The 21,262-nt window shown below is 38.9% G+C and overlaps 1 protein-coding gene across 1 annotated transcript in view; it reads right to left on the reverse strand.

Moving 5' to 3' along the window:
- Nucleotides 1–281: 281 nt before the first annotated feature.
- TSC22D2 (TSC22 domain family member 2) overlaps nucleotides 282–21,262 on the reverse strand; it is a 38,692-nt gene continuing 17,711 nt past the window's right edge. Inside the window, exons 2-3 of the mRNA XM_067552830.1 lie at nucleotides 2,860–2,911; nucleotides 282–1,585 (exon numbers count right to left, since the gene is read on the reverse strand). Of these exons, the coding sequence (XP_067408931.1) occupies nucleotides 1,325–1,585; nucleotides 2,860–2,911 (313 nt within the window). The 3' untranslated portion in view covers nucleotides 282–1,324. The remainder of the gene's footprint in view (nucleotides 1,586–2,859; nucleotides 2,912–21,262) is intronic.

Genomic DNA, 21,262 nt, shown 5'->3' on the forward strand with positions numbered 1-21,262 from the left:
TCTTGAAACTATTTATGAAATGTACATTTTTTTTAATTTAAATACTCAGTATACACTGCACTTAATCTGCATGTTGCATTTAAATACATTAAAATCTGCAATGTAACAAAACGTTTTCTGCATACGAAATTCAAAACACCATTTTAAATGAACAAAAGATGGCTCACTTCATTTTTTTTAAACTAGTGCATAGCACACTAGCTCAGCTCCACCAACACCAGCTGTTCGTTCTTTATTTGACATTGTTCACAGACTATTACATATTACAATAAGAGTGCTGGATAAAAACATGAGGTACGAAAGTGGTTCAAAGATTATAGGTCATGCAGATCATGCTAGACAGCAAAGAAAATTGTGAATGAGAAAAACACTAAATAAAAATACAAAGAATGTGCATTATAAAATAAAAAACTCAATTACACAGCTTTGCTTCTTTGGTTACAAAGTAGGCTGAACAATTTCACAGCTTTATATTCCCACCCCAAAAAAAAAATCATACGAAATGTCAAAAAGCAGAGGAATCATGGCAATTTCTCTCTATTAGAAAGTAGAAACAGAAATGAGCAAAGTTTTCTTCATCAAAATAGCCCATCAATTATTTATTATATCACAATAACTGGTGACTACCTGTACAGATGCACTATGGTCTTCGTACTTACACTCTATACAAAATTTACATTCAAGCTGGGTCTTGACTACCGTCAATAAATACCAAAGGTAAATTGCCATTAGTGTTAGAAATATGCCAGGATTCTTTTGTTCAATTATTGCCTAAACATTTCATCTATTAAACACAATCCCGTCTATCAATTTTTACTGATACTTACATTTATTAAAAAAATTAAAAAAAGTTCTGTGACATTGTTCATGTACATTATGAAAATAGCAGCCCTGTAATAAATAAAACAAATAAATGAAACTAATGTAGGCAAATGTTACTTATACTGAAAGAACAATGGCTCTTAAGATGAATTCTTACTTCTTACATGAGATAGCAAGGCTCAAAGTAATCCATGGGTACTGGAAACCTTGGAGAGCCATCAAAGCTCTTAAAGACCCCACTCATGCGCACCAAATAAATGCATACTCTTTGCATTAACTCCTTCTACCATTTCCCTTGTGCACTGATGACATAACTGGACACCAACTGCGCTGTATGACATCTCAAAGTGAGGGAAAGCTCTTGTAGAATGATTGTCTAATACTGAAAAGGCCAAACACACAACTGAAGCATGGCTACTTGCTTTCATATAAAGTGGAAAGAACACCAGTGGCACACAAGGACAGATTGCTTTCAGTTTTTCTTAATGAGGAAAGAAAAGCTTTACGCTGAGGAAACATTCGGCTGCTGTGGAGGTTGCGTTGGCTGAGGAGGCTGTGCTATCACTGTTTGCAGTTGTGAAGTGCTACTAGGATTGGCCTGTTGAGTTGAGAGTTGGGATAACTGATCATTGTTTGAAAGAGATTTTAACAGTGCATTTTCTCGTTCAAGTAAAGAGTTTCTTTCGACTAATTCTTTTATTTGTTCCTTCAGGACTTCCACCTCTTCTCTGACTGCATACATCAAATGGCTTTTCACCAGATCCTGTGAACAGTAAGTCAACAGTTACACAAACTAGAACAGCAGAATTTTCAATACAACTCCCTCCTGCTCTGTCCTAACATGTTAGTATGATTTTACTTATTCCATTAAAGTAGATCTGGTTCCTAGTCACTAGACTAGACACTAGAATAATATTTATCATTAAAAATCACATGTGAACAAGTTAATATTCAAGAGCAAATAATCTAGAGCCCGAGGAAGTTGCTGCAAAATGTCTCCAATCTGAAGGGCCCTATAACTTTGTATATTCAATAGGTTCTATTGCACGGAGTAGGCACAGGCACTTTCATTTGCATTAAAACTGGAAGGTCTTTTCTACTCCACAGGAATTATGAAGGTTTTACAGTAATCAAATGGGGCTTTTTGAATGGCCTTCTACTTACCATCATATGTATTTTAATGCCCAACACACACTTTATAATAGAGACAGCAGGCTGTGTTCTAGGTTTTGGCCTCATAAGAGGCATACATTAACTGCACAGAATACATTTCATTGCAACATCTTGTAGATAGTTTTCAACTTGAAAGTCTGAACACGTGTTTCTTTACTAGTATGAATACTATAAATACATAAGCATTTAGTTTTGCAATACAGCATGTCATGTGGAGCCAAGTAGTGCAGTGATGAGACAACTGGCCTCATTTCTAGACAAATGGGGGGGGGGGGAGAGGAGGAACGGGACACCGATTAGAAGATAACAGAAAAATGGTATTCTGGGAGCTGATAATGGGATCCTGCAGTGCAGCATACAAGAACCAGAAGGAAACTCAGAATGAATAAACAAAAAGCAAAAACCTCTATAGTATAAGTGGGAGAGTTGGATTTTAATTTTCTTTCATTAAACATTAAGTAACCAAATTTTTTAAAACTTCAGTGTCTCTACATTTAATCAAAGTTTTTATGTTAAATCCTTTCAAATTGTCATTTAAAAACTCATCTGTGTACCAATACCACAGGTTAGAAGCTCTTTGGATCAAATATAAAAGTAAGCCTGATTTGTTGCCATTTCATAGTCTAGGAAAATCCACTTTTCATACAATGGAATAGAAAAAAAAAAAATCAACTACTTGAGGGGAAGCAAACAGACATTACATTCATGCCTATAATGCAATTCTGGCTAACAATACTCAATTTTATTCTAGGAATCTGCATCATTCCAAAGAAAGCATGTTTTAATAAACATGAACATGGCTTCAAAGATTTCATCTAATTGTTTACCTGTTTGTCCTATTAGACATCTTTGTTTTCTACTTACCATTGCTTGTTCTATTTTGTTGTCAATGGCTACAACACTTGCACCAGACGCACTGCAAAAAAAAAAAAAAAAAAAAAAAAAAAAAAAAAAAAGCGCTCAATGTATATTAGATTACTCTTACTTGAATAAACATTGAACCCATTTGTACATACAGATCTTGCAATAGATATGTCATAAAAGAGACCTTTAACATATGTGCCTTTGCTGAGAGACTTTAAATCTTAGGAGGCTTTAAGAATTCCATAATACATTACATCCTCTGTGGAAGTTCTCCTTAACTGTCTGGGACAATTAGAGCTCTGAAAATATATATTGCCACTCCCCATTCAAGCTTTTTCAGTTTACCAACTATAAAACATAACCCTCTTTAATCCATGCCTATTGAAACATAAGATTACTAGCCATTATATATCTTAATCTAGTTAAATTACTGTGTAATTTCCCTTTCTTATTATCCACACACTCGCTTAGAGAAACGGGGCTTATGTAGCATATAGATGAATCCCTTTTACATAATTAGCAAACATTCAAACTTGCTACATCATGTGCAAAGAAGAAATGTTTTGACACAAAAACTGTAGCAATATTTATTCTCAGTATTTACTTACTAATTGGCTGCCAGTAAAGGAGCTGTATAATCAGGAGTGTTCTTATGGCTTTGCAGTAAGTAGTACAGTCAGTAATCAAAGGGAGCATAAAAAAGGGTATACTCAAAATTCTGGAATCCCACAAGTGTGCTCATTTGTCCCCAGGAAACTTTGGATGCCCCATCCAGTAAGGTAAGTAGGATCCTATTTTAAGCAATTAAATTAAGTCCCATTTAGGTGCTTCCTGGTATGGGAAATGTTTCTCCAATGCCAAGTCCTAACGCAGAGTGTTAGCAAAGCAGGTTTCAGACTATCAGCACAAGATGGCAAAATGCCTCAATGTATTTTAGGAACAAAGTTTTGCAGACTTTTAAGACGACAATATTTATGCTTTCAGACAGTAATTAAAAAAAACCTAATCCATTTTAACATTAATTTTACAAAAAAACTGTTTGGGTCTTTCTAACTTTCAAGCTTCCCTGAATTACAAATGTACCAGAGATGTCCTTCCTCAAAATCAAAATGGCCACCAAAACTAGCTTCCTTTTTCTTCTAGCATTACAATTTACACACATATATCCCTTTTTAGTAACTAGCTAAGATTGATTTTTGTGGAAGGATAACATAATTGTTAAACATAAAAAATGACAGCCCTTCAAGTGTCGTTGCCAATATCAAACAATCAACTAGTACACAAGCTAACAAAAAGTGAGTTTTTAAGGAGAGGAAAACCATAACCAATAAACTTACAAAAAAGTGGGAGAGAAGAGGAAGAAGCAGGAAGTAAACAGTAGTTTACTCTTTTTTTTTTTTTTTGGGTAATATTCCGCTTTCACAGAGGAAACAATGTGGCATGATTATATGCTTTTGATAATACTGTTTAGAATTAATACTTTTACTTTTAATAGATCCAGAATGAAAATTTTATTCTTAATATTGAAGTTTAAACGATCCTGTAGCATTAATCTGTTTCAGTAAAACAGCTTTAAGTATCATTGTCACCAAAAGTTGAGTATCTTTTCATTTGTCCTGTAAACAATTTTTTTTAAAAAAAATCTTCAAATCCATTAAAGAAAGAAGGCACCAAAGTGAAAATATTCGCTTACTGAATTTAACTTGCAAATGAGCTACTTAAAAAGATGTCCCTACAATACTTAGACCCCAATACTGCAAATGACTCTGCATGGGAAGATGCAAAGCTCTGCCTGGGTGCAGGGTCTTCTTATGCAGTCATCGGCAGAATTAGGACCCTTGAAATTACAATTTAACTTTACCGCAGCCAGGACTAGGACTGACCCAATAACTGGTGGTATGGTGGAGCAGCACCTCTTTGAAGCAACTATCCTAAAATGAAGACCTTTGTTTTCCTTTAAAAAAAATGAGATTAAGTCTCTAGGTGTTATGGCTGAAAAGAAACTCTCCAAATGTGATGAGGATGACTACAGCACCATCCTTTTCCATCTTCATGTTGACTTCTGCTATCAGAAAATTATGGAAAACAAACTTTAGATAAGAATTCAGAACTGAATGTAGTGGTTCAAGCACAGCGATATTTCTTTTGTCCATTAAAAAAAAGTTATAAAGTGTTTTATAAGCTAAGAAAATTCTCTTTAAAAATGTATCAAGTCTAAGTTGTAAATAAGAATTTGTTTGCTTGTTTTAAAAAAGACAAGTAGATCCTTTACCATTAAAGACACTTGATCCAACTTTTACTGAATCCAGTAGGAAAAATTCCCACTTGACTTCAACAGAATTAAGATTGGCCTCTAATGGTTTATGGCCACATGACACCCACAACCTCCTTCCCTATATTTCCCCCTCCCTTGTTGAGCGGCCCTTCAAAATGGCAAGGCTGCCAGGTTGGGTCAGTTAGTTGGGACTCCATAGTTCCCTCTAAAAAGCCACAGCAAGACAGGCACTTCGGGGTCCACAAGCTGATTTCAGGAGGTCAGTTAGCTTATGGGCAGAGTTTGGGGGAGCCGTGGCTTCCCCAAACTGCAGTGCCATAACCAGAGCAGGGCAATCCCAGGGCAGCTCCACACCCTCCCCAGACCCATCTCTTGGCCAGGCTGGAGGCCAGGCAATATGGGGCCGCTGTTGCTCCTCAGCTCCCAGCCCCGTTTGACTGCTCACGCAACCGGTAAGGGCAGCCCAGGTGGTCTAGTTATTGGAGGGAAGGTTTTGAGTAAGTTCTTTGGAAACTGTAGTCACTGGATGCGCAAAGATGGATTCACTGATCACGGCCAAATGAACCCATAAAGAGCTAATGGAAAGACCAGATGATTTCAAGGTGAGAAGATGGTCCAAAATACTGGGCATGATTGTCTCCTCTGGGGACATTTGGTGACGCAGAGACAAATAGATGCAAACAGAGAATCTTTCCCACTTAGCTAAGTGACGCCTCCTAGTGAATTCTTTCCTGATATTCCTACCGATCGTTTTAATGGCTGCCGAATATTTCTGCTCTAAAGTGTAGTATCCGTCCAAATACACACACTAAGATGAACTGGCTCTAGATTCAGGTGCCTGATCTTACCCTTGTCCTGGCTCAGGTGGTCTGGTAAAGACTGGATGCTGATCAGTGCAGGGGAAAACAGCCAGAGAAGAATGGGGAACCAAAATAGTCTTGGTCATCAGGGAATGATTATGATCACCATCTTGTCCTGTTGGCTCTTCCTGAGCACCTGAGGCAAGAGCAGGATGGAGTAAATGGCATCTCCTTTGGCAATCTGACCATGGGACCCCCTGGAACAGTGCCTTTCACCACAAGACAAAAAAAATGCACAAATGGATCCAAAGACAGGGATCCACATAGTTGGAATGTGTGTCTCACCACTGGGTTGTCTATCTCCCATTTGAGAAGTGTCGCCTGTGAGACTGTCCACAAGGATATTGTGTATTGCCAGGAGGTGTACTGCTGCTAGGGTATATGAGGACATATACACCAGCTCTTCAGGTGGACCACCTCTGTGCAGAAGGGGTACCATCTTGCTTCCCTTTGCTTGTTGATGTAGAACACAGTTGTCATGTTGGCCGACATCAACTGAATAGGTTGGAGGTGGATAAGTGGTAAGAAAAGTGCTGGCTTCTTGGACTGTTTGTTCTCATTTCCAGATGTATGTGTATCCTGGACTTGCAAAGAGTCCATGTTCCCTCAAATGTATGTGTGTTCATTCAGATGAGTGCCCCACCCTATAAGGGAAACATTCATAAGAAGCGTCTTTTGAAACAGTTGTAGAGTGAAAGGATATCCTATGCACACCTGTTCTCTGTCCTGCTGCCAACCTAGAGAGCTTCAGACCTGAGAGCGTAGCCAACTTGTCTACACTGTGCTTGCCTGGCACATGCCATTCAAAGCCAACCTTGTAGAAAGTGAAGTTGGAGCCTTGTGAACAATGTAACACAGGTGATAGATACCATACGATTCAGGAGGGTAAGCAATGTCTGAACCAACATTTGTAGACTCTCAGCTGATTGAACATTCTGATCATCGATTAAACCGGTCCATGGGGATGTAAGAGCCGGCTCTGATTCAGTTTAGAGTTTCTCCACTGAATTCTATGGTTTATGTTGGAGCTAATGTGGATTTTTCTACTTTTAGGCAGATTTGACTGAGCAAAGATAAGCTGGATTTTTATTACTTCCTGATGAGACTTCCCAGTCAGAAGCCAAATGTCTAGATATGGAAAGATTATTAAACCATGGCATTGGAAGTGTGCTGCCACTACTGTAAATACTTCTGGTACTGTTGCCAATCTAAAGGGAAGCACCCCATATTAATAGTGGTTCACTCTTACACAAACCTCAAGAACCCTCCTGTGGAAGGGGAGGATGTCTATGTGAAAACAGGCATCCTTCATTCAACAGCCATGAACCATTTATTTGTTTAGGGACAAGATCGATGCCAGGGTGACCATCCTGAATCTTAGCTTTTGGATATAGACACTGAGGTGCTGGAGGTCTGAGAGGGGTCTCCATCCTCCTTTTTTCTTGGGGATCAAGAAGTATTGGAATAAAATCACTTTCCCCAGTGCTGAAATAGTATCAGCTCCATGGGTCCCCACTGAAGTAGGCAATGCACTTCTTGCAAGAATATCCTCTCATGCGAGTGGTCCCTGAAAAAGGAATGAGAAAGGGAGTGTTGGAGGAGGAAGGGAGAGGAACTCTGAGAACCCATTTCTCTTATCATCTGGCATATGTGGGGGGAAGGGGAGGGGAGTTTGAAAGCTGCACCAAATTGAATTTTGGGGGTGGGAGAATATGGCATCTGGGTTGATTTGCAGCTCTTGGAGGTTCTATCAGAAGAATTTCTTGCCAGGTTAGCTGTGGACAGAAAGAGGGGAAGGAGGAGTATACAGTCTGCATGTTTCGTGGCAGTTTGTACCCTCTCTGATGGGCTGTGATCGTGTTTATTACACTTCCTGTTGGGATCCAGGGTGTAGAGGGTTGCCCTTGAGTCTTTTAATGAAGGCAGTGACTCAGTCTTTTGGCTGAACAAAGCGTCCCCTTCCAAGGTCAAATCCTCCACCATGGACTGTCTCTCCCTGGGGAACCTTAAGAAATGAAGCCAAGACTATCATATCACAATGGTGCTATCGATCTAGAGGCTGTATCTCAGCCATGTCTCTTGCAGCTTGAAGAGACAACCTGGCCACCAGCCTACCATCCCTCAGTAAGGGTCTGAAATTGTGCTCAGTCCTCCTAAGGGAACATGTCTATAAATTCAGAAAACTTGTAATATAGCTGACAAAAAAAAAAAAAAAAAAACATGCTTTGCCAGTAATACCGATAATTGGCTATTCAGAATTGTAAGCTGGATGATATGAATACTTTTGTGCCTAAAAGGCTGGGGCATTTTGTTTCCCTTTCCGAAGAGGTAGATTTCCTGTGCTGATGTCTACTACTTTCCATGATGTCCTGAACTAGGGAGTTTGAATCAACAAAAACTCTGCTCCTTTGGACAAAATACCTCCTCTCTGCCCTTTTAGAAGTAGGTACACATACTGTTGGGACGTGCTACACCAACTTATTTGGCTCTAGGATAGCCTTGTTAACTCAGGAGCACCAACCAACTAGGCCTGTATTCTGTAGAATGTTCAGCAGTTTTCAGGATGACTCTGGAATGTATATAGCTCCTAGAGCTGAGAGAGATTATCTGGAGGCAACTGGCTTGTCAGGAGAGGAAGACATTACCATTAGACCCAGCTCTTCCTCCTCCACAGGCTCTGGGTTGAGCTCAGGCTGGTCGTTGAGAGAAAAGGGATGATTAGATCCTCAATGGGATTGCACCAATTCTGGATAATGCATGGACTGGTCCTACAGTCCACAAAAACAGCTAGTGAGAAGGATCCTTCATAGGTTGAGGTAGTCCTCAAGTCATGAGTACCAACAGTCCCAACAGGGGAATATCACCCTATGAGGTTGCGGAGGAACCTGGGAGATTCTGGATCCTCTATCCGGACTACCCTCTCTCACTACAGGCAACAATGATCCCTCCTCAATGTCAGACCCTCCTAAGAACGTAGGATTCAGTTCTAAAGATAGTGCCTGTCGATGTTATAGCACCTCTAAAGGTGGATGGTACTGGCTCCTCTCTTCATAGTATTCCTGCATCGATGATGTGAGAATCTCCCTAGAAAGGGCATGGTCTGAGCGGATGCAGGAGTGTGGATCTGTGAGGATAGAGATATCCTCAGTGGTAGTATACCTCTCCCCAGGCAGGGGATGAAAAATTTTGTCTCCTTGTACCAGCGGAGTAAGTCCCTTAGAAGTCAGAGTTTTCCTTTGAGTGTGATGGCACCGCTAGTTCACATAACTCCCAGTGCGTCGTCTTTCCTTGATTTTCAAGGACACAGGAGTGTTCCATCTCAGAATGCCAGTGACACACAGATGGCATGAGTCTGATACTATCAAGGACAGCCAAAAGCCTGATAAAATCCTTTCCGAAACTGATGCCCATTCTAAAAGTACAATTTTCATCAAATTTCCAGAAAGTGTCCATTATTCAATGTTATGCTCCAACAAATCACGATACCCAAATGGGGTGGGGGAACCTTCTATGAGCAGCTACAGAACATAACTGAGAAGGTCCTGAAAAAGACATTCTCCTAGGAACTGGAGATATGAATGCTAAAGTAGGGAGCAAGAAAAATAGCAAGCAAGTAGTTTTGGGGAAACAAAGCCTTGGTGAAATTAGTGAAAACAGTGAAAAGTTTGCTCATTTTGTGGAATGAACAACCTAGTCACTGAAGGAACTATTTTCCCTCACTGTACTATTCATAAGATAACTTCGAGGTCAGATCACAGAACAAGGAACCAAATCTGATCACATTACAATTTCATGCAAATGACAATTTGACATAAATGGAAAATAACTTTAGAATATGCATGTATCAGGGCAGATGTGGGAAGGGATGATACAATGGTGGTAGCTAAATTGAGAAAAAAATAAGAACAGAGATTGCTCACTTATAACATCACCAAGCTAAAATTGATGAGAGTTTAGAATTGCTCTAAGTAAATAGATACAAGATACTTGAAGATGAACAAACAGTAGAAGGCAAAAGGAAAAACTTTCATTAAAATGTGTGAAGTGCTGGGTTTCAGGAAGAAAACATCACAAAGAATGGTTATCTGAGAACAATGGCAGAAAATAAAGATGCAAAATGAAACTAGATCAAGAACAAGAAAACAAACACACTGACCCCAAGAAGAATATGCTGTAAAAAACAAAAGAGTCAAAAAGAGTGCTAGGAAAGGCAAACAAGACTTTAAGAGAAGCAATTATGAGGTCAGAGAAAAGCAGGCTTAAAGAGAATGGACATTTAATATGGGTAAATAGACCATAACTAAGTTTTGGAAAAGATGTAAACCCTCATACTTCAGGGTATAATCCCATTTCTGACTGATGAGAATCCAGATGAAAATTCCCTTAGCATAGGCAGATTACTCCATAACTAACTTCAGCAGGATTCCTTGCACCTTCCTCTGAGAAAAATGGTAGTGGCAAGGCAGAGACAGGATACTATGTTAGATGGACCTGTTGTCCGATCCTGTAGGCAATTGCCTATGCTACATGCTTATTGATCAGTATTAGAGGATTGAGAGTTTTGGATTTTTTTGGTATGCATCAATTTGTCCCTTCTAGGGGAAGGGCTGGCAATTTTTTTGCTGAGCTGCATCCATGGGTTTGTGAGAACCAGTAAACTTAGCATCTAGGGATAGTTAACGGATTTCATCTAGAAAAGGCAGATAGTGGACTGGGTTGCAGGAAGCTGCCATAAGGATTAGAAGAATCTGTATTAGTGCCCCTGACTGAAACAGAGCAGCCATCACAGGCAACAGGTAATTACGGTCAGTGTGTATTAGATCCTTGACATTGCCTGGATTTCCAGGCAACAGCTGTGGCCAACCTATTTTTTTTAATCCAACATACACTTGGTGTGAGGAATGCAGCCTTTTCTGTCCAATGCAGTTATCTATGTTTTTGTTGCCTCAATATCAGAGTACTGGAACTTGCTCTACATTGGGCTAAAACATCAAGACCATATGCAAGCTGAATCTAGTATAGAAGACACAAGTCAAATCCAATATAAATGAAAAAGCTGTCAGCAGGGCATCCTCTGAAGTTTCTTAACTTTGTAAATCTTCCTCTACTTTCACTTTGGGCCACCAGAGCCCAGATTTGTTAGACTTCCAGGTACACTACACAACCCATCTCTACCCCCCATAAAAAAGCCCGAGGTGGCGTATAAGGGGAGAGGGGAATTGGTGTATATTTATGTATAGGCAATCCTTAAGTTTTGCTCTGTATTTTAAATATATCGGAAAGGCACTCATAGCCTAAGATGGACACTAATTTTTTGCTAAATAAAATACCTAAGAGTAAATAAAATTTTTATATGAATATAATTTTCTGGGGACTCCAGGATACAGTCAGATATGAGGTTTCCAAGCTCTTAAATAGACATAAGATTGTGTGCGCACATACAAACACTGCACAAGCTGTAGTTACACCTCTGCCCAAACTATTAATCTAAATACTATTTAGATTTTTTCCCCTGAGAGTTCAAATTTTAATGCCATAGTAATCCCAAAACCCCATCCACGTTACAATGCATCACTGATATGTTTAGAAAAATCCTAGTTTTAATTGCTGCTATTATCTGTTTTCTGTGTTTTAAGAAGTACGGGGTTAGATGGAAGTATGACAGGAACAACATGAAATATTTTTGTACTACACAAGTGTGTCATCAACAAGCTTCTACAACATTGTCACAAAGTACCCTCTAGTGGACAAAGGGGTACTACATCTAATGTACGCTATGCTTTTCTTTAGAAAGCGAAGAGTCACAAGAACTAGCATCTATGACTGAGCATAACAACGACCAGCAAGTGCTATCTGTACTACAGTTCTTTAGTGCATGTTTGTGGTTACATCTTACTAGAGGTTATACACACAGTTGAAAGATATTGTTCAATAGAATAGGAAGTTGAAGTAAAGAAGATGAGCAAGTAAGGAAGTGTCCAAAAAAGCAGGTGTTGAGAGAATGGAATTGAAGAGGAAAGTGGAAAGAGAAAAGTGTTACTAATTTTATTTCTTAACTTGTATTATGAAATCTGAGTAATATATTATATTGAAACTTCTTGGATGGTTAAAGGCACTCTACCTTCAGCATTATCCTGAAAGATGTTTAGGTATCTATTAGAATCTCAGAGTGCCCCTGCTTATTTAAATCTAAATCATCACCATCTATGGTTAATGGGTACTTTCATTATGAACCGTTTGATATTTCTCGAAATGTTCCAAACTTTTTACCCTCTGGAATGAAGCTTTTTGTACTTGTTCTCAGTAAAAGAGTGATGTTCTGGGAAAATTTATTGGCAATCATTATTTTGAAGTTTGGACACAGAAATGGTTCATGGTTTAAGAAATTCAGTTTTATGTTCATAAAGCAGTGTTTAGTTTTAAAAAGTTATATAGTACTCAATAAGGTATACATACTATGCCAAGTTTGAAAGTTATGAATTGCTTCACTTTCAGGAATTTAAAATCTCTGCCATACTGTTATGTAACAATTTTATTTCACATTTAAATATAAGGCAGCACATCTCCGTGATCTGATGAAGTAAACCAACTTCAGGCTTCATTTTTTAAAGTAAGTTACAGAAGACATGCCCTACACACAAACCAGAGGTATTGATTAGCTGTAAGATCTATGTTTTCTCAGGAACTACACGACTACTGCAAATCATCCAAGAGGCCAAGAAAAAACACAAATGGATTTAAGCATTTTCTTACCCTTTGCCTGATATTTCTTGTGAAACTTAGCATTTGTGAAAGTGAAAGCAACAACATGCCTTTGAGCTTGTTAACCCTCACACCACTACGACAGCTTTGCTTGTTCCTAGAAGACTAGGAAGATTTCCATGTGGAAGAGATCAGAAAAGCTGCTCTGAGGTTAGCAGGGAATGTCGGATTTGCTGTAATGGATGGTTTACTTAAAACCAGTATCAAGCTGCCAGTAATGGCAGGTATCTCTCCAGAAGAAGGTAGACGACGACCTGTCACCAAAGCAGAGTGGTGAAACAACCCTCTAACCTCACCCAAACATGCAATGTATTTAGGCAATTGTGCAAAGCTGGGTGACAGAGGGATCCTAACAACGATATTTTTTAAAAAAAATTATCCAGCCCTGTTGAAGTCAAATCACGGTTTGGATTACAGTTCATAGAGCTAGGTCTAGCATTTTACTTGTTACTCCTGTAAAGTTACTACTTTCATTTGGAATCCACAATGGATTCTAGATCCAATCCTGACTTTAAGGACTTCTATACACAGGAAAATTGAGCAGCATAGCCACAGTGGAATAACTATTCCACTAAACTTATGGTGATCAGTTTCCCCATGTAGACAAGTCCTTATTCACTAAGGACACTCTTGTGGTGCCATTTAATCATAGAAATCAATATATTTCTATTGGGGTAACACACTAAACAACAGTAGACCTAATACCAAAAGTTATAGTTTTGGAGGAGCAGCATACTTCATTATCTTAATAGATGAACTAACAAGATGTACTGTTAGCCCACTAGGAAATAGTAAGTTTTAGTTAGAGCTATTGAAAACCAACTATGTTAATATTTTGGGAAACTTCTGGTAAACGCCACAAGAGAAAGGATGGTCCAGTAGTTAGGGTGTTAGCCTGAGACTCGAGACAAAAAGTTCAACAACAGACTTCCAGCGTGACCTACAGCAAGTCATTTAGGGCCAGATTTTGTGACTAATTCAGCACCCAGTAATTCCATTGAGAACAATAAGTGAATGCAAATCTGGCCATTCATCTCTTAGGGATAGATTCCCAGAGAAACAGGCATGGTGATGCTCAGCATCGCAATGCCTAACTTTTAGGCGCCTAGAAAATTATTCACAATTCTTCACAAAGCCTGAGTTAGGTACCCAAGCTCCCTATATCATAAGTGGGGAGAGGCAGGCACCTCAGAATCCAATTCACTAAAGCCAGCATGTGTGGCCAGCCCTTGCCTAAACTAGCCAATGGACGATGCCAAACTGATGTATGTGTGCTAAGCTCTCTCTCCCCCTCTTTTTCAGAAAAAGGCACTTAGGTCTGGGCTGCAGGGGGAGGCACCTTCCTCTGTCAGGGATTCTCAGCTGCAAACGTCTCCCAGCACAGGTACCTATGCTGTTTTAGCAAGAAGCAGGTGGGAAGCGAAAATGGATGAGCTCCCTCATAACTTTTAGTCTAGTGGTTATGGTGCTTACCTAGAATGTGGCAGATTTAAGGGATAAATGCCATCTCTTATGTAAGTGTTCTTATCCCTGCGGGGTATCTGATGGGAGATTCCCTCAGTCTGTCTAGAGGAAGCTGTTCCCTACCTCCTCAATCCCGGAGCCCAGGCTCCAGTCCAAGCCTGAACCCCACACTACACTTGTATAGCCCTTCAGCCTGAGCCTCACAAGCCTGAGTCAGCCAACAGAGACAAGACAAATGGTTCACTGCAGTGTGGACATACCTCCTCTGACCCAATATCGAATCTGTTCCACTGTGGATAAAGTAGGAAAGATTTACTGGGCAAAGAAAGAAAGCAATGATGAGAATGACTGTTGTCTTGGGTTAGAGCACTCACCTGAGCAGATCCCAGTTCAAATTCCTTTGAACACTCAAGTGGAAGGGACACTTGTGTGAGGGGGCAGAGGTCTTCCACTGGGCTAAAAGTTAAGATGGAGTTTTCCCCCACCCATCAGTGTTTTGTGTAAGTGTCTCTATAAAGGGCTGATCTGGTCAGTGAAGTCTGAGCACTCTTACCAAATCGGGCCCTGCCAGCAAGTTAATTGGAGGAACACCTCTCTTTCCCCAGTTCGTGCATGGCTCTGGGGCTTAGGTGTCCAGATACCTGATCTGTGGCCGCATCATGCATGCACAGGAGCAAAAACATACACGTTTACGGAACCTTTACTGCCAAAATATAGGTGCTGAGCAAGTTTAGGTGCCGACAGGGTTTGGAAGCAGCTAAGCAGGGACTTTATAGCTCTGAGTGGAGTTTGAATCTGGGATTTAGGCACCTAAAGTGGCAGTTAACCTACGAAGTTATGTGAATGTAGCTCTTTGTGCCTCAGGTCCCCATTTGTGAAATGGGTATAACAGTATCAGAGTTGTGAGGATAAATACCTTAAAGCTCTGGAGGCATGAAGGTATTAGAAGCTATATAAGTATCTGAGACAGATTAAACAAAAAAATCCCTAGGGTAAGATCATTTACATTAGGCTCACTTTCCCCTATAGGTGACTGCTGTTTAGGATGCAGATGCTCTCCTTTTTATTACATCGGAGGAGAGGCCTTTGACAGTAAGGGGGGGAAAGGCTGCTTAATAGGAAGATATAGGAGTCTTTTCTTCAGTTTCCCCACCTATTTGACAGTCACCGCTAGTTCACATAAAGCACTTGAAAATCCGCATTTACAAAAGCACTATACTAACAATTCTCACACCAGTCATGGGAGAGATTTCTCCTCATTTTACAGACTGGGAAGCTGAAAAATAGGTTGAGACTTGGCCCTCAAAAGGGAGGCCACACCCCAAATCAACACCAGAGCTCAGATTTAAAACCAAGTGCTGACTCCCAGTGTAATGCTCAAATTGCCAGACCAGTATACTGTTTCTAAGAATAAGACTTAGTTAGAATCATAACATGAATTTGGAGCAGCAAATACCCATTTTGTCCAATCACTAAATTAAGGACATCAAGTCAAAGTATGGAATATTTGCATCCGATTATTTTCTATCTTTATTACAATATTGCCTAGGAGCCAGTGGTACTAGATGCTGTATAACTGTGAACAAAGACTGTCCCTCCCCCTAAAGAGCTTACAATCGAAGTGTAAGACAAAATAACTCGGAGATACAGGCAAAAATGGAGAGCACAAGAAGAGTGACATAATATTGAGTAGCATGATACTCAGTGATCTCAGCTCATCAGCTGCCTACCTGTTGCCAAGTTTTTTTTTAAATAGATATCATGGCAAAAGAGAATTTAAGAAGGATCTGAAGGAGTACAATGAAATACTGAGTAATAGTCTACACATTCTTTTAAGGCTTATAAACTATTTTAGAAGACCTCCAAAATCTGGTTTTATGTTGTGCTATGGTTGTATGCAAACAGGAAAGTGTGAGTTATCTGTGGCCTACAATCTATTTTAGGCTTACTGAATTTTTATTTTTTGCACTCTCTAGGAGAGAAACAGGCCTCTATGGACATACACCCAGCTCTCTCTCAATTTTAGTGAAGCATTTAATTTGAAGTAACATCATACACCACTGCTATGCACTACGTGTAGGGAGCAAGAATGTTATCGTGCGTACTTTACATGAGAGGAGAAACCACATCTCAGGGTTTACTCAATTCAGCAGTGACCAGGCTGCTTTGCTAGAAGAACAAGAAGTTATTCCTCGGTAGATTTCATGGCATTGCTCCAGAATCCTCACATACAGTGATTTCAATTCCAAGACAGTTAAACCCCACTTTGAAAAGAAGCCCCCAGTTATTGATAATAGGCATGCGAGGATACGATACTTTTTTCTGGTTTCCCCCCTTCCATTCGTCTTATTCTCCCAGTCCCATAAAAGAAGTTTGCCCCTTTTCCTGGATCTTATCTGGTGATCAAAGTCTCATGGTGGGATATATAGTTGGTTTAGATTAATTTCCCCCAAGAGGCATGCATCAGTCCACTACTAGATTTACACAGAAAGGGGAGAAGAGAGACTTTCACAGGGGTCACATGGGATGAAGTTTGGGGTTTGTTGTCTGAACTTGTTGGTATAAACAAATCCTAACCTGAATTTGTTTTATTTGTACTATGATTCGACACATCCTGTGAAAATTTGATAAAAAAGTTTGTGATGGAAACACTGCATCTTGTTGCCAAGAATAACTGTTTTAGAGCAATAAATCCAACTAGGTTCTTATGACACTATCACCGTTAGTACTTAAAGAAAAGCCACCCTCTAAGATTTATGTAAAAGATATCGGAGGCATTTGTTCCCCTTCTCTTAGTCTCTTTTAAAGAAACTTGTGCAATTCAAGAGGAAAAACTCACGGGGCCAGCAGTGCACCTAGCAACACCTGTCTGAATAATAAGCAGGAAAAACAACATTTGCAGACTTCCCCAGGGAAGCCTCAATAATGACTCATCTCTTTCAAGCAACCAAGTACAAAAAAGAGTCACTGATAGCCTTATGCCATGCAAGGTAAGTTGGTGATAAAAGTCTAAGTTTCTTCTAATCTTTTATTTTAGTTTCTTTGCATTTGCGTATCACCTTACTAAATTTTGTTAATTCTTGCAGCAATTTATGTTCAGCTTTGTTGACTCAAAATATTCCCAAAAGATGGTTAGCCACAGGAGAATAAGCTCTACTAATGGAGATGAGGGGAATCGGAGTTGTAAGGCAAGATTAAACTTAATGTTTTAGACTACATTGAGGAAGTTCTCACATTACAAATAGAGTTAAGAAAGCCACAGGTGGTTCGCTATCATGATAAAAATGAAATGTAGCAGGCAATTTGTTTGCTTTTACTAGATAACAGCAAGAGAAATCAAATCAATGAAGACATCATTGCAAAATTGTTTGCACTGCTGTGTCTTCATGGCTGAAAACAGGAATTTATAAAGGAAACATTTACATTCTCTCAGCATTAAAGTAGTAGTAACAGTAAAGTTTTATCTTATCTTGGTATAGGTTTCCAAGATGCATATTTTGGACATCCATGGTATGACTCTGCACATCGACATTTGCAATACCTATACTACTTAGCTTAACCACTAAATATAACTTTCTAGCCTTTTAGTTTTGGATTTCATAATCTTCCAGTATTTTTAACTATTAGAAGTAAGATTATATAGAATAATAAAATAACTGAAAGCTAGAAAAAATATTTCAACTGGACTAGTTATCTGCATACAATAGGTATGTGAGAAGATAATGTTTTCAGGCCCCATAACCTTTTTAAAATATGTTTAAATAAAGGAACTGTTTTGGACCTAAACATTGCCACTTTCTCACAAAAAAAAGGGACTGTATCTGAAGTGTCAGATCAAATAAAAATACAAAGTTACAGTATAAATATTGAAGTCTGAAATATTACTATTAACGTTATTTGAAGGCATTTTGGAACATGCGATTCTAGCCCTAGAAACTACACACATTGATTGTAGCATACACTAGTCAGTCCTGACTTCAAAGCCCTTATCAATGTGACACATGAGTTAGTATGAGTTAAGTGCCATTTTGTATTTACTAGGTGATATCACAGTAGTATGTTTTCTGTTCTTTTTAAACCTACAGTAGTATCTGCACTATATTTCACACAGAGAAATACAGCAATGAGTACATTAGTGTTATTCAGCACTATGTTCTACAGTGTACAAATACGTTGCTAAGCAAACTTTAAAGAATCCAATGAAGCTTTGTGCAAGTTTTGAAGAGATTGTTTCAATAAGTCAAGTGCAAACAGGACAGAATGATGAACTGCTCATCAACATTCAACAAGAGAACACAATTCATACTCCATAGACCTTGTGAAGCAGAGATCCTGGGATAGGCCAAAGCACCACAAGCCTTAAATTATGTATAATTAATATCTATCAATCTATTTCACCAAGACTTTAATCTAATGTCTACAAAACCTTGAAGTCATTAATAGTGTGAGAAAGCAAATCTGTTTGCAGCTGTTGATGAAGCAGTAATGGATCTTTGACAAGCTATATCCATAAAACAAATCTGAATTTATTGCAGTTTCTCACCATGAGTTCAACTGTGATTTGATAAGTTGCATTTGGTCCTCTTTTCTATCTCTTCATTTATGGGAATGAAGTTTGTTTACCCATCAGGGTGCCCTAACATAAATTTAATAAATGAAACAGTTATTTGGCTTGATTCCTTTGTTTTTAACTGCCCATAAATAAAATACTTACACTGAGGGAAAATGTAAGTGCATGTGTTTAAACAGAACATTTTATCAACCTACCAAAAAAATGTGGGCCTTTAAAATGTCATTGCCAAAATTTCATCCTTTAAAAAGAAATTTTAGGTATTTCCATTAGATTTAGATATCCATATTGTTCTTTTAATAAAGAGGAGTACTAGCAATTAATCTGCATTTAAATTCTTTCAATTTAAATAGCTTGTTTCAGATTTGCAGAACAGGAAGGAACAGGAAAAAAATCTTATTATTTTCTGAATACTATAGTCTAAAATGATTAACATCTGAGTAACTGAACTGCTTTTGGATGTCTAAGATGTACTAGTCTATCCAGTAAGTAGCTTGAGTTCAAAGGCAGTAAATGTTGAAGAAAATGAACACATTTAAATAATGAGACACCTGCATGGTGCAAAGCTGTTCATGCATGTATGCATTCCACACCTAAGTTCAATTCACATTCCATTTGAACAAGTTATGCTTGGTAGAAAGCAGTTGAAGGATTCCTGAGATCTAAGAATCAAAGGATAGAGAATGGACACATGGCAACTAAGACAAATACGAAGATTTTTCAGCTTCTGATCCACTTGCATCTTATTTTCTTGTTCCAGATACTTAACAGAGCATACATTTAAAACACATCCCTCTGGACATAGCTTATTAAGTGTCTAAGGTATGAATTTTGAATTGCATTTGCTAAACTTCACAATCAGAGTGTTTCTCAACTATTGAACCATCTCGTCCCGATGTTCTAGTGCTATGTGCCTCCATGAAAGATGTAGATTCAGAAGTAATCTTCATTTCTAAAGATATTTCTCTAGATAGACTATTCTGAGTTGCTGCTGCCAGAGCATATATGGTGCAACAAAAATCCATTAATAAAACATGTCCCGTGTTATGCTGTTAATATACAAAAACACCATATTGGTGTGCTATGTAAAATTTTGAATATTATAATGCATGTATCTAAAGATATGCATATTTAGCTTTTATAAAGCACCTATGTAAAGTACACTAAAACAGTATTCAATATCCCTACCTCCAATAGAAGAGCTACTTCACCTTAAACCATAGGTGCTGATTAGTAGATTTGGTGATGTGGACACTTGTTCCACCAGGGACAGGACTGAAACCTCTAATTCATTTCATGTGGGCCACAAAACGGGCACCAGTAGATAAACATTTCTGATCACGTCCCACCGGCACTGAATCCAGACCTGCCGCCTCCGTTCCCAGGCCCTACAGGTTTGGCTTGTTGGCTGGCAGAACTGCCTTAAACCCAAGGGTTTAACATGGACCTCTGAGCTATCGGGTAAAGCGTGCTGCAATATTGAACCTGAAAAGGATAAATTGAAGACCAAAAGCTTCACATCTGGTTCCCTATGTTTTATGAATCAGTAAATCTAACAACAATTCTCTCATGTTCCATCTTTATTTTAAAAAATACAGTATCTCCACATCTTTGCATGCCACACCATTCTAATTACAACCTTCAGGGTGACTGAAGGAATTAGATTCCAAGTTTAATAGTTAGAAAGGGAAAATTGCTTCAGTTAGCAAGGGATATATCAGTGTATATCAGTATATAACCCTAAAATTAGTATCAGATACCAAAGAACTATGTTAAGAATGTTAAAGTCACATAACAAGCTCTCAAAAATTCAGGCTGCCTATGCAACCTTAATTTAGCCCCCTTGTGAATATATACAACATAGTCTTTAATTCATCATATATTCCTTCTTCCCCTCACAAGACTCCTGACTCAGTGCACAGAATGGATAACTATTTAATATTTCTTTTAATCCCCAATGACTCCAAACCTCACCTCTCATGCTCATCACTACAGTACCCTAGTACTTCATAAACTGGAATCAACTTATCTTTACCTGACAGAGGCTTTGTAAAGTTTTGGGGGATTTGTTTTTAAACAGATGGGAAGAGTGAGGCACAAATATTAAGGCCAAAGTTGTGAGTGTCTTCTAATTCTGAATGTTCAGTTTAAAATGCGTAGGGTCTGATTTTTCAGAATACTTTGAACTCTGTATGTTCAGCGCACAGCTCCCATTGATTTAAGCTGCATTTCTGAGTGCTCAGCTCTACTGCAAATTGGACTCCCAAGATTTTCAACTGAGCACCCAGAATATGAAGAATCAACAGTTAGTGGCCATCTGGATAAGTTGGTTTAAGTGATTTCGCCAGCATCATATAGAACAGGGGTGATCAAACTTACTGACTCCTCCAAGATCCCCATCCACACTGGGTAGAAGCCTATAGCCCCACCACACTGCTGCATGCAGGACAGAAGCTCTGAGCTCTCCTCCCC

This window comes from Emydura macquarii, unplaced genomic scaffold (assembly GCF_026122565.2).
Source record: "Emydura macquarii macquarii isolate MOO-44397 ecotype Brisbane River unplaced genomic scaffold, CSIRO-AGI_Emac_v2 contig_18, whole genome shotgun sequence".
NCBI lineage: Eukaryota > Metazoa > Chordata > Testudines > Chelidae > Emydura > Emydura macquarii.